Here is a 13,658-nt window from a genome sequence, read left to right as displayed (position 1 = left end):
ACCATCACGATTGATTTCCATCAACCACCACCCTCTGGGTCTGACCATGGAGCCAATTTCCCAGCCAGCAGATCATGGTGGACCCAAGGCCACAATTGGCCAGTTTTGCCAAGAGGTGATCATGGGATACCAGATCAAAGGCTTTTTTAAAGTCAAGATATATGACATCAATCTCTTCTCCCTTGTCCAAGTGATAGGTCACCTGGTCCTAAAAGGAAATGCAGGTAGGTCTTGCTTGACCAAATCTCAACAAACCCGTGGTGGCTATCCCTCAGGATGTTGGTGTCGGCCAATCCATTAAGGATGGCGTCTTTTAATAAACTTTTCAACAGTCTGAACACAGAGAACTGAACCGTTTGCTCTGAGTGCTCCTGTAACCCCAGAACCACTTAGCTTATACTTGGCCAGTCATGTGCAAGCCTCATTTCAAGGCCTCTTCAAGGCAGAGCAATCAAAACCAGGAGAGAATCAACTGTTTGCCTTCCCAGAGGGCCTAGGCATCTTGTGCATGGACCAGGACCCACTGTGCTAGGCACTGTACATAGGAACACAATATAACCAGACAGTCCCTGCCCCAAACAGCTTGCACTACAAGAAAGGAGACAGCAGTAGATACAGACGGCCAGTACAGGGAAACTGGCCATTACAAACCTGCTCTTGTTGAAGTCAGGGGCAAACTGTCTTCCTAGCCAAAACGGCCTACATCCTTAGTCTCTGAGTCCTGAACCCAGCATCTTGTTTGACCCTGCCTGATCTTTTGACTCACTAATTCTACTTAAATTAAAATTTTATTTAACTTAAAAATTAAATTTAAATATTTAAATTTAAATATGTACGTGGGGTGGGAGGTTGCAAGGATTGGATTGGGTTGGGGCACCACAGCCGCAGACACTGGGGGCCCCTGCAGGGGAGTGGGCTCCACTGCCTTCCCTAGGAGCAAGCAGCAGAGCCACCACCCCACCCTCTGCACTGGGAATTTCTCTGCCCACACCACTCTGCTGTCACAGGTGGGGCTGGGGGATTCTGCCTGACTCAGCACAGGCCCCAGTACCTGCTGCATGGGCAGTGCCTCAATGGGCGCGGTCATGGTGGTGGGAGCTGGCGCCAGCTGCCTCCCTTACAGGGCTGCCTCGCCATCCAGCTTTACCCTCACATGTAACTCCGGGTAGCCCCAGGAGACAGCCCTTCATGGCCCAGTAAGTGGTTTACTGGTCTGTTACTGCTCTTAAACCACTTACTTCAACCCTCTTCATCCAGGATTAAAATACTGGTTTGCTGCATTTGAATTGTTCTCAGGTCCTTCACACACAATTAGTACCAGCTGCTGCCCTTTTGAAATGCTCCCCTTTTGAAAGGGTTCCAAGGGTTCCTGTGAGGAGATTGGGGGGAGGGAAACGGGACATGGACAGTACAGACCTTGGAAAACAAAAGATACGAAAGTGTATAGCAGTGGTTTTCAACCTATTTAAAGGGTCCTAGAAAGCTGACTATGATCAATCAAAAGTATGTGAGTACCCACAATTCAAAGGGGTGTGCATCTCCATTTGAAATTTCCAAAGGAAATGAAAAAAGCTAGCAATACAACAGTATTTCCTTCTAGATCAAACCACAAGATGACAAACACTTATGGAAGAACTCAACATATTGAGTTTAACAAAGACTAGATCATTTCCGAGTCTTTTAATTCATGCCATGGAATTTAATTAAAAAAATAATTCTATCTGGAGAATTTGGTCTGAATATTCAAAGTTGCATATTCTGTGCTTAATTCTCATATAGTTTAATTAAACTACAGCAAGGATCTAATTTTCCTATTGAGTCCTAATGTCAGAACTCCTCCATGTGATGCTCTTGGTTTTATTAATCAGACACTTTTGAAAGGGCAATAGGTGGATAACTCACCTCTGTCTCAAAATCCATGTTGAGGATTCGGTCAGCTTCATCCATAACCAGGTATTTGAGAGCTCGCAAGTTAAAGCCCTTTGTGTTTTCCAGGTGGTCAATCAGACGGCCTGGTGTTGCTATGATGACACGAGAGAAATGTAAAAGGAGGTAGAGCATGGGAAAGCTTTCCCTGAATGCAACTAATAACAATTAAGAATTCTGTTTGCTTCTTTTGCCCAAGATGGTAGAACCTGACACAGGAGTAGGGAGCTGTAGTGGGAACTGAAGGTGTCTCATGAGAAACTAAAGTAGGGAACACCTGCAACTGAAGAGCTCCCCAAGTCCACAATTTTCCTAGAAGAGCAGTAACAGACCAGGCTTTATAAGTGGACAAAACAGGCTAGGCTGGACTTATTCTGAGAGGAGCAAAACAATGGTATTTGAATTCCCAGTAGTCCCCAGAGTAACTTAAATGAACAATTTGGAACAAGACTGTAGTATTTGGGTCAGCAATTCCAAAGGGTGTGCCATAGCAAAGTAGTGCCACTTTTGTAGCACACAAGTGTGTCATGAAAAATGAGAATTTATTGGTAAGAGATCTGGCCCATGGGGCTCCCCACACATCCAGAGATGTGGTTGTGGTGGAGCAGTGGTAATTCACACTGGCAGTACTACCCCACTGACAATTTCCAAACACTGTGTGGCAGAATCAGGTCCACAGACTGGATCTGTCTCACAGACTGACTTGGCACTGCTCATTTGGCCCATGGGACCAAAGGTTGGGCACCACTGCAACATAAGATTGCAATCTTTGTTTTTTCCTCAAACCTACAGGAATTTATGACCACCAATATTCCATGTCGTTGAATGGATTCTCCTCATTACTCTACAAAGGTTAATTTCTTACCGATTACAACATGTGGCTTCTTGGCTAATGCCAGAGACTGAGACATCATGTCAATTCCACCCACGATAACAGCTGCAAGTCCAAAAGAACAGAATGAGTTTCTCTTAAACAAAACCAATGCAAGCCAACATTATAGTCAGCAACGTACCTTTTTGCTACATCTAGTGCACATTCCTCCCCCAAGGAAGTAAAGGCCACTTATTTCAATGTTTGTCTGTTGTTTTTAACCTTATTTCAAACAAACAAACCAACAAACAAACAAACAAGTCTATGAATGCCAAGAGTCTGCAAAGACAGACAGAAATAATCTTGATGGATGTGAATTATCCTATTTAATTTAGCGATAGAGGCCAAGTCAAATAGACTGCTGACAACCAGGGATCTGGGTTTCTATTTGCCACGGAAAAACACAACTTTCTCCTTTAAAGGAGAAAAATCCATGAAATTGAGGGTTTCCCCTTGCAGGCTAGCAGAGTTCTAGCCTCCAAGAAATTCTTGGGGCGGGGGGGAAATCAGGAGCAGGGGGCACCACGTGCACATTTACGTGCACATGGCAAGCCAGACAGTATGGTATACACAGAGCAGCTCTCTCCAGGTAAGTCTACAGGGGTAAAGCCAAGGCATAAGTAATATGTGCTTGTGGGGGGGGGGGGGGGGGGAGGAGCACAGGCAGCCCCTGCCCGCCCAGCAGCAGGCATAACTCTGCACTGCCACCCTCTCACCTTGGTGGCCACGGTGGCAGCATTCCCTCCCTCCTACACCGGACCCCACCTGCTGGATCTTAGAGAGAGCTCCTCCCAGAGCTGGCCATGCCTGGCTACAACCCCACGCTCCACTGTGGGAGCAGAAATCTAGGGCGGCATGTGCCACCCCCTCCCCCCCACTTGCCTGTGCTTGCCCCACCTGCCAGACGCAAGGCCTGTACCCCCACCTTGCACCCCCAAACGTCACCTGTTCCTACATCCCCCTTGCCCACCCCGTTCTTCATATACTGCAAGGGCTGGGAGCAGGGAAGGGCACTGGCAAAGCAGGGCTGTTCAGTGCCACAAAGCTGTGGGGTGGGGAGGGGGAAAAAGACCATGTCAGCTGACCCACATCCTGGTGAGGGAAGGTGACAGGGGAAGCTCTGATTCTCTCTGACCCTCCCCCGCCCCAAAATAAGTATTTAGAATTTATTATAATGATTAAGGCACGGGTAGACTTCCAAACCGCTTTAGAGTTGTAAATATCTCAATAAAACATTGTGTTCAACTGACACACACATACACAGAGTGTTTCATTTAAAAAAAAAAAAAAAAAAAAAATATCACAGAAAATGTGGATTTCCGGTTTTTGTATCAGAGAGCTTGGGATCTTTTCTTTTTTAAATTCAGAGAATTTGGGATTTTTAAAACAGAGAAAACCAGGATACCTGTGATAACTTAACATAGATTATGAACGATTTTGCCCATTCCCCTCCTGGGAAGTGGCTACTACTTGAATGTGCCCATCAGAGAAGCTACAGATTGCTTTATGCTCTTTTCTGTAATGAACAACATGGTACTACTGTCACTGGTACCCCCACTCCCCAATGCTCTGTTCTCCAGCCCCAATTCTCTCCTCTTGATCTCCAGCAGCACACCCTTCCTTCATCTCCCCTCATTCCACATCCATATTCTTCACTCATCTGCTTTATAACTTAACACCACTGACTTTTAATGCTAGCCCCTCCAACTTTCCAAACATTCCAATTCTGTAGAACCATAAAGCCCATTACAAGGGCCACTCACCACTCTGGACACCAATGGAAGATCCCAAAGCTTCAAACTGCTCTGAAATTTGGAAAGCCAGCTCCCGGGTTGGTGTAAGGACAAGAGCAAAGAATCGCTGGGGTGTTTCCAATAGTGCCTGAAGGATGGGCAAAGCAAAAGCTCCTGTTTTCCCAGAGCCTGTTTCTGCCAGTCCGATGATATCACGACCTATGAACAGTGAGATGAAGGGATCAGCCTGCTGCTGGATCCAGAAACGGGCTCCCATGCAGCATCAGGTTGAGGCACATGAGGAAAACCTCTCAAAGAAAGACTTGAGAGTTCTGTATGAGGAGGCCCCACAGAAGAGTGGAAAAATTAGATTCACAGTGAGGGGTGTGAGGAACAGACCACCAGAGGGACGTCTCTGCAGAATTTGAATGAAGCGATTTCAATTGTACCTGATTTCTAACTTGACCCCTGGGTTCCTTCTACTCTCTTGTTGGGGCCCAGGTAAAATTTTACAGCAGGGATATCAAACATATGGCCCATGCAGCGGCATGATCCTGCCATTGCAGCTGGTCTGGTGCTTCGGCTGGACTCTGCACTGTAGCTGGTGCTTGTGGTACAGGGGGTTGGTTCAGGATGCAAGCAATGCCCGCATCACAACAACATGCACTCTGGTTCCAAGGCTAGTTTGGACCCAGGTTGCAGGGCTGTCCAGCCGGGCACTTCTTGCAACAGGTGCCCCATGCTGGCCCCCTGCGAGTCATGGACAGTGCCCATGGCACCAGGTCCAACCTGTCCACTACATGCTAGGTCCACTGCAGGGTTTGTGCTGGACCCAGTGCCATGGGGCTGCCTATGGCACTGGGGTACTGGCACAGGATGCAAGTTGCTTGTGGTGCCCTGCTGGATAGTCTGGAGTGCTGACTCTGGCACACCGACAACCTGGGGCCTAATCTTGACTAGCCCTAGAGCTGATGCTTGTGGCAGCAAGTTTGCACCATTTACAGCACAAGCCCCAAAGTGAGGCTAGCGCAAGCCGCTCGAGATGCAGGATACCAACACAGGGATCATGCAGGCAGCACAGCATCCCACCAGACCAGCCCTCCCCACTGGAATTCATGTGGCCAGATCTGACCTACAGACCAGCCCAGAGAACCTCATCCAGCCTGCAGGGCCAGGTGAGTTTGACCCCTGTGCCTTCACTAGCTATTTTAGCAAGGGCAAACTCATCTGGGCCGAGGGCACAGAGCTAGCTTGCAGGCTGGATCACAATGCAGCGTGCACACTGGCCTGGCATGGGGCAGGCATTACAGGGCATGCTGTGCATGGAGCCACTTTGTAGCACATATTATACATCATGCTTGATGCTGGCCTGGGGCACACACTACATGTAGCACCTGTGCCAGACCGGCCCCATGGGCTGAATCCAGTGTGTGGGGCCAGCCAAGGGGTCCAAGCCAGACTGACCCCAGACCTAGTGTGCAAGGCTGGTTCAGCACAGATGTGACATACAGCAGCACATGGCCCAGATGGACGCTCCATGCAGCATGCGCCAGCTCCAGCCCTGCATGGCACTGATTTCAGGGGAGGGTGCACTGCATGTATGCCTAGGCTGACCCAGCCCCTATGCACTAGATCTGATACACACGGCTAGTCTGAGGCCAACCAGGACTTGCCCCAGTGTTGTGTGCAAGGCCGGTCCGATGCAGGTGTGCTTCTGGGACATAACTACTGCTGCTGGCTAGACCAGCCCACAGGTCTGTTGCCCAGGGGCAGCAGGCAGATGCTGGAAGGGATAGTGAAGGGGTTGGGCCAAGGCTTTCCCCACAGCTTCTCTTCCCTGGCAGCCTCCAACACTGAGGGCAGGAAGCCCAGGCTGCCAGGCTCAGGGGCTGCACCTGCCACAGGCAGCACAGGAGGCTGTTGTCCCCCTTCCCCGATGGGCTTGAAGCCCGTGACCGTTAACCTCCGGTCTGGGGGCCCCACGCTCACCTTGCAGCGCTACCGGAACGGCCTCGATCTGGATCTTGGTCGGAGTCTTCCAGCCCAGCTGGTCGCAGGCTTCACACAGCACGTCCGTCACCCCCTGCGTACCAAGCGGGACACGCGTCAGCGACCACCCGCGACCGCCCGGCTCGGCTCCCACGCGGGTAGAGCACGGGAACTCGCGCCTCTTACCAGCTCCTTGAAGCTTCGCGTCTCCGACGCCACCTCCACAGACCCATGCTCCTCGTCCGCCGCCATGTTGAGCTTCACCTTTGACCCCGGCCCGGTAGTCTCCTGTCCCTCCCCGGCACCCGTCCTGGCAGCTTCTAAAGAGCGGGGGCTTATGGCCCTTGTAGTTTCGGCGCCCTCCAGGAGGCCTCCAGCCAATCAGACTGCGCGAGAGGAGAAGCCACGTGGAGGGTGGCAAGCTGCTCCGGGGGGAGGGGGGCGGAGCTCTGGCTATTGGGTGCTGGCACGGGCGCTAAGCCGTTTCAACCGGTTTGGGGGAGTGCACGTGACGCGGGGAGCAGCGGGTGAGCGGGCCTCGTTGGACTCATTCTTTCAGGGTCCAAGTTACATAGGAGGGGTAGTGTAAGGTATAGGTTACATTACAAGATGGAAACTTGACATGACTTATGCTAACTTCCATATATAGGCCTAAAACAGTACTCACACAATATGAAAGCAGTAAAAATCAATACAAACATAATATTTGTCACTTATAAAACAGTGGGTATCTATATCAAAATAGGCGGACACTTATTTGCAAAGAAGGGAGAGAAAAATAAAACTTAATACCAAAAATAAAATGTTAAAGCTTATCCTACATCTTAGCTGACTTATCTATAGGGGATAGAGAGGGAAAGAAAAAGTGAGAAATGGTTGGGGATGGGGAGGGAATGCATTTTAAAAGAAAAATAAAGAAAAACTTGGGATTTTGCTACATGCTGAGTTTTGGTCCCCTACACCTCAAAAAAGGATATAAAAGAACTAGAGAAAATCCACAAGAATGATTAGTAGTGTGGGGGGGCTTCCATATGAGGAGGGACTAAAGAAGCTAGGCCTATTCTGTTTAAAACAATGATGCTTGAGGGGGATGTGATACGGGTTTACAAAATACTAAATGTTGAAGGGAAAGAAGATAGGGATTTGTTATTTACTATCCTTGCAATACAAGAACTAGAGGTTACATAATGAAACTACCAGGTAATAAATTTAAAGGCTTGCAAGGGAGGTGGTGCTCTCCCCTACCCTGGGGATCTTCAAGAGAAAGTTACACATCTGGAAGGGGGTTGGACTTGACGATCTATTGAGGTCCCTTCCAACCCTAACGTCTATGAATTTATGAATCTATGAAAAAATAAGTTGCTTTTTTTGAACACAGGGTGCGATTAATGCAAAGCAGTAAACTCCAGAGCAGTTTGAGCTGGAGTAAACTACTCCCGGGCGCAGCTCCTGCATGTGTGCCTGAGACAGCAGTGATTTGAGTCAGGGAGGAGCTGTTTATGCTAGAGCCTCTCAGCTTTGGGCTCTGGGTGGTGGCAGTGGAGGAGTTGGCTGGGGTACAAGTGTGCTGCAAGTGTGGAGCCATGTGGGTAGGCCACAGGCAGGAGTCTAGCTCCTGGCTGACTTGGCTGACCGGGCACAATTTACACCCACGGTCAGCGTCTATTTGTGTGTTTAACTGCAGTAAATTACCTCAGTGTAAGGTAGTACTGCAGTGTAAATTAGTTTACTGTGGCCTAATACCATCACGTGTAGACAGTGGGCCCATCTATGTGTTTATTAATATGTTGTAATTACAGTGCATTAAGTTAGTACCTGTAATAATAGGTACTAAATGCTACTGTGCAGTAGCTCCAACATGCTTTTTGGTGGTGCTAATGGTTATTACCAATGGTTTTGGTTAAGCTCCTTTTCTGACAGTATGGGAAGTTTAAGTTGGATATTAGGAAGAATTTTCTCACTAGGAGGGTAGTAAAGCACTAGAACAGGTTACCCAGAGTGGTGCTGGATGCTCCATCCTTGTGGGGTTTCAAAACCTGTCTAGACAGATCTTTGGCTATGATGACTTGACCTGGCATGGTCCTGTTTTGAGCGTGGGGTTAGACTAGGTGACCACCTGAGGTCCCTTCCAACCCTAGCTTTCTATGATTCTAATGTGCAGTAGACTAATTCCACTGTGCATTAGTGCATAAGCATGGTTTTACCTGCCATGGTAACGCACAGTAGAATTCGTCTACTGTGCATTTAGCATCTCATGTAGATGCACCCAGTGATGCTTTACTCTGTAGCTAATTAGCCTACTCCACAGTAAAGTGCGTGTGTAGATGCAGCCATGGTGTAATTAAAGTGTGGGATTCATTGCTACCAAATGTTGTGGTAGCCAGACCTTAAGTGCTGGAGGCTAGACATGAGGGAGGAACAGTGGAGAAAGCCCTGATCATACCCAGTCCACTCTCCCTTTCAGCACCCACTCTCTGCCAATTTGTGACATGATACTGGGAAAGATGGACCTATGTTCTGACCCAGTAAATGGTAGTTCTTCTATTCTTATCCAAAAAATGTTTAAGATATTGAAGGGAAAATCCTGTGCTAAAACAAGATAAAAAGTGATATTTTTAATATGTATATTATGAAAATCTTCCATTGTATGTGTCTATATACTTTATAAGAATATATAGATGAATTTTGATGGGGTAAGCATTGAAAAAATTTAAATATTTTGTGTTATTAATAATACTTTTTAAAACATTCTTCTTTGGACTTTTTACTCTTCTAAAATGTCATTTTAAAAGGAAAAGTCAGTTTGAATTGGAAAAATGAAAATGTTTTCATTTAAATAGGTATACATTTAAATGTAAGCATTTTGAAACTAAAAAAAAATCAAATATAGTGTCTCACAAACAAAAATGACCATTTCTCGTAGTAAGTTTCAGTTTTGATGAATTGGTAGTCTTCAATGAAAAATCATTTTGGTTCAAAAATTCTCCACTAGCTCTTGTTACAAATGCCTGTTTTCAAGTACCAACAGCATTTCAATGTTTTCCAGTACTTTGAAATACTTAGAAAACACTGAAAATTCCTGGAAAACTGGCAAAAGGTTATTCTTGAGCTAATCAACCTTTGTGTTTGTTTGTTTTTGTTTTTAAGATATCTCAACCAGCATTTAGGTGTTCTTGCACTCAGATAAATAGTAAATGGCTTTAAAAATAATTATGAATTATTTCTCAAATATGTCAGAATTTGTATAATAAAGGGAAATTAATTGTTCACAACTCAATATTTAGTTATTGTCCACGAGGACAAAAAAGAAGCCCTCAGGCATGGCACCAATTTTGAATGTTCTAAACAAAATCTCTGGCAAAATTCCATACAAATGTAGGTGGAAAAAAACATTCAATTAATGCTTAAGTTATACCAGTGGAAATTAAGGAAAGTATAAGTGTTTAATCAGATCCTACTAGTCTTTTGATAGCTGTTATGCTCCAGAGATATGAGGGAAGCAAGATTAATGAGGCAAGGTAATACCTTCTATTGGACCAACATAATCAGAATAAAATCATACCCAATAGTAGCAAAACTGCGTGATTCCCATTTGAAAATACAGCAAAATGATGATAATTAAGTAATTATGCAAACAAGTACCTCTGGGCCAGAAAAATCACTTCTTGTAGAGTTGTAAATTACAGTTTTTAGCAAGTACAGATGCTGTCTAATCTAATCCAATTTTACAGGAATCTTTTTTTGAATATTGAAACTTCAACCTACTTGCTTATGTTTCCATGGAAACTTCAAAGAAACTAAACAAATCTATGATCTTGACAAACACTTTCCTTTCCCTACCCCCATTTAATTCAAATATTTTTTCATACCCCCAGGACAGTAGAAAATAGCCAATATAGTTCTATAAATATGCCCCCCTCAGCGGGCATGTCTACATGAGATGCTACAGCAAAGTAAAATGAGCTACTGCATCATAGCTCATTGCTACGGCGCAGTAGCATTGCTCGTCATTAACCATGATGCAGTACTACTGCATAGTAGTAACTAACTACTGTGCAGTAGCGTCAGAAAAAATGTGTGGTAACGGTACTGTGCAGTTACACTAGTTACTGTGCAGTGATTAACAATTGTGTAGTCCGCCACTCATGTAGATGCTGCCAGTAGCTTCTAGTTGCAGCATTATTTGCCGAGCTAAATGGGGAAAGCTGTGGGACGGGCAGATGGGGTCAAGGTGGCAGGTGGGAGGTAACGGTGGCCCTGGGATGGTATGTGGCAGGTGGGCAGGTGATTCCTGGGTGTGGGGGAGCCATGGCATGGGAAAGCAGAGGCAGCAAGGAGAGTGCTGCTGCTTGCTGTCCCTGTACTGGGCATGCTTCTCTCTGCCTAAAGAAGGGGCTGCCTTTTGAAGAGGGCTGCCAGCTGCAGCCAGAGCATGCAGCACTCCCAGTGGCAGCAGGAGCCTGTTGTAGTGCCCCAAGAAGTGGCAGCAGATTTGCTGGTAATTTACTTACAGATAAACTGGTGCTGCATCAACTGCACATGTAGATGTGCCCTCAGTTTTGAATCCTATGAAGAATGTCTAATTTTAGCCACTGGTGGTAAGTATGAAATTTCTTCCTTTTGTAATATTTTAATAATCATAGTGAATGCCTCACTATCTTTACCTTGTATGCTGTTGTACATTGGAGTTGAAAGAAATAAATGCTTGCCTGGATTTAAGGGGAGTGAGATGTGGGTGTCTGTACTAGGTGTGTGGAATGGGCCAAATTTTGCAGAAAATGGACATTTTGTGAAAGCGATCACCCTATTTCCTCTTGAAAAACAGTTTAGAGGTAACGTTTTTGAAGAATTCTACTTAAACTGCCTTAAACGCTTTCCAGATATTACTTTACTCAATAGACCATTTTTGATTTGTCAGAAAGCTAACACACAATTATATATCCATGGAGAGGTGGGTCTTATGCAAATATAAAGGGAAATGGTCTATTATAGAAGGAAGAGCTGCTCTGTGAAATGTTGGTTCCTGCTTTGAAAAAAAAACTGAGAGGCTCCTGGTCAGTGCTATATTTTGCATATTGTAAAATTGTTATAAGCTATTCCTTAGGAACATGAGAAAAGGCAAAGTTGACATGGCTGATGCAGCTTCAGCAGGGGCATATGTAAATGGAGGCAGTGCCCACAAGGACATAAAATGCAGTGGGAATATATGGTTTGTAGGGCTGTGCGAAGCTTTGGACCGCAATTCGGATTCAGAAAAGATTTGGACAGTTTGGAGGCCGAATCTGCATGTTCAAATCAAATCACTAGCTGCTGTTGGCTTTCCAAATCGATTCAGAGCTTTTGAATTGATTCAGAAAAGATTTCGGAGATTTGGAGGGCTGTCTGTATGGGGAAACAGAAACTTAGAAGATGGAAGGTGGGGGAGGGGGGAGACTGACATGTCTAGGTGGCCAGTGAGCATGTTTTCTCTCTGACTGTCTTTCCAATTACAGTGTCTGGGGGGAGGGACATAGAAACAGCATAAAAGCCTCTGCAAGTGTGCTGTGCCTTTTGTAAGCTGGTTCTGTCTGTGTAACAGCATCAGAAAGGTACCGTGCTACCCGGCTTGCTTCATAGTCATAAGTGGCAACTTACCTGCTCCTTTTTGTTGTTAGAAAGGATTGGATAGGATTTAGCTTAGTTTAGCTTAGCTTAGTTTAGAATCTGTTTACGTAATACTATCCAATTAATTTTTTTCAATTTATATTTGCTCTCTTTTTTTTCGTGTAAACTTTGAAAAAAGAAAGCTCACTGTTTTCCCTGCCAACGTGATCCATCACTGTGCAGGGAGGCACACAGATTGCACACACACACTTATAATATACACACATAGAAGAAGGAAAATCAGATATTCATAGGCGAAGAAGAGAATCAGATATATATAGTAGTTATTAGTTATTAATATTATTATAGTTAGTTTACATAGTGACTGAAGACAACACGGAAGTCAGATTCAGATTGAGACTAACACGGAACTCAGCATCTTAGAAGAAGGAGATGTATCATTTTAGGTACACATTACAACACCGAAGAAGAACAAGAAGTACAGTAGTAGTTACACATTCACCTTAATAGAACATCACAGAAAAACACCATATATAGTTACTAATAATCAAAGCAAGGCCAGTGCATGCACCCAACACAGGAGGAATAAAACAGACAACTGAGTCACACTCCACATTCAGAATTAATTAAAAATAAACACATCCTAGCAGAGAAGAAGACAGCACACATTTTTACATAGGGCTTCGTACTTATTAGTGAATCAAACAATCAAACCAGAGTCCAGTGTGCACACACAAAGCAAAAGAAGAAAATGCACAACACAAAAGGAGTGACACACACACATGCACACATTTTTTGCAGCAAAAGAAAGATTAATATGAAGCGTGCTGGAAAGGCAGGTGCCAGGTCTTCAGGCAGGGGAGGGAGAGGGGGTAGGGGGAGAGCTAGAGCTGCAAGCCCTCCCCTTCCCCCCCCCAAACATAGATGCATTCTCTTCCCAAGCAGCCATGACACTTCTGCTGCCAGTGGAAGCCAGGAGGTGGAAGCAGTGTCTGCACCTGACATCCCTGCAACTGCACCACCTCCGCTCAGTCCAGAAATAGGCATCAGCAGTGAAATTGCTCTCTTCCACCCCAGTTTCATCTCTCAGCGTGAGCCTCCCACTGCCAGAGGAGGAGCTGGAGCTGGAACCAGCGGTGCTGAGTGCCCTGGCACAAGCAATTCTGGGAACCGAGGGGTAATAAGGGTTTGTGTTCCACACCCCTCAAAGTTCCCCTAGACCCAGGTCTCATCTGGAAAGCAGCACCTCTGAGGAGGTTGAGGTTGTGGAGTCAAGTGGCTCAGCTGAGGTTGCTCCTCCTGCTGTTGTACCTCAGCCTGCTGAGGACTGAGATAAGGTAGGATCCTCACCTCCAACCCAGAAATGGGTGAGTAGCATAGTGATCTGGCAGGTGATTCCGGGTTTGCTATCTGCCAGCACTGCTGAAGGCACATCAGCCGGGGCAAGGACATCTCAGGAGGCAGCATCCTCTTGCCCTTCCTGCTCAGCCTGACACCAGTGTGACCATGCCAAAGGGAAATCCCCTGCTCACTCC

At 45.9% G+C, this 13,658-nt stretch overlaps 1 protein-coding gene across 1 annotated transcript in view; it reads right to left on the bottom strand.

Moving 5' to 3' along the window:
- DDX47 (DEAD-box helicase 47) overlaps positions 1-6,816 on the bottom strand; it is an 18,197-nt gene extending 11,381 nt beyond the window's left edge. Inside the window, exons 1-5 of the mRNA XM_019545193.1 lie at positions 6,706-6,816; positions 6,520-6,613; positions 4,561-4,749; positions 2,792-2,863; positions 1,903-2,021 (exon numbers count right to left, since the gene is read on the bottom strand). Coding sequence (XP_019400738.1) covers positions 1,903-2,021; positions 2,792-2,863; positions 4,561-4,749; positions 6,520-6,613; positions 6,706-6,771 — 540 coding nt within the window. The 5' untranslated portion in view covers positions 6,772-6,816. The remainder of the gene's footprint in view (positions 1-1,902; positions 2,022-2,791; positions 2,864-4,560; positions 4,750-6,519; positions 6,614-6,705) is intronic.
- Between the last annotated feature and the right edge of the window lie 6,842 nt (positions 6,817-13,658).

This window comes from Crocodylus porosus, unplaced genomic scaffold, assembly GCF_001723895.1.
Source record: "Crocodylus porosus isolate Cpor-Errol unplaced genomic scaffold, CroPor_comp1, whole genome shotgun sequence".
Taxonomy (NCBI): Eukaryota; Metazoa; Chordata; order Crocodylia; family Crocodylidae; genus Crocodylus; species Crocodylus porosus.
The sequence above is the reverse complement of the archived record's forward strand: the minus strand, read 5'-3'. Positions and strand labels throughout refer to the sequence as shown.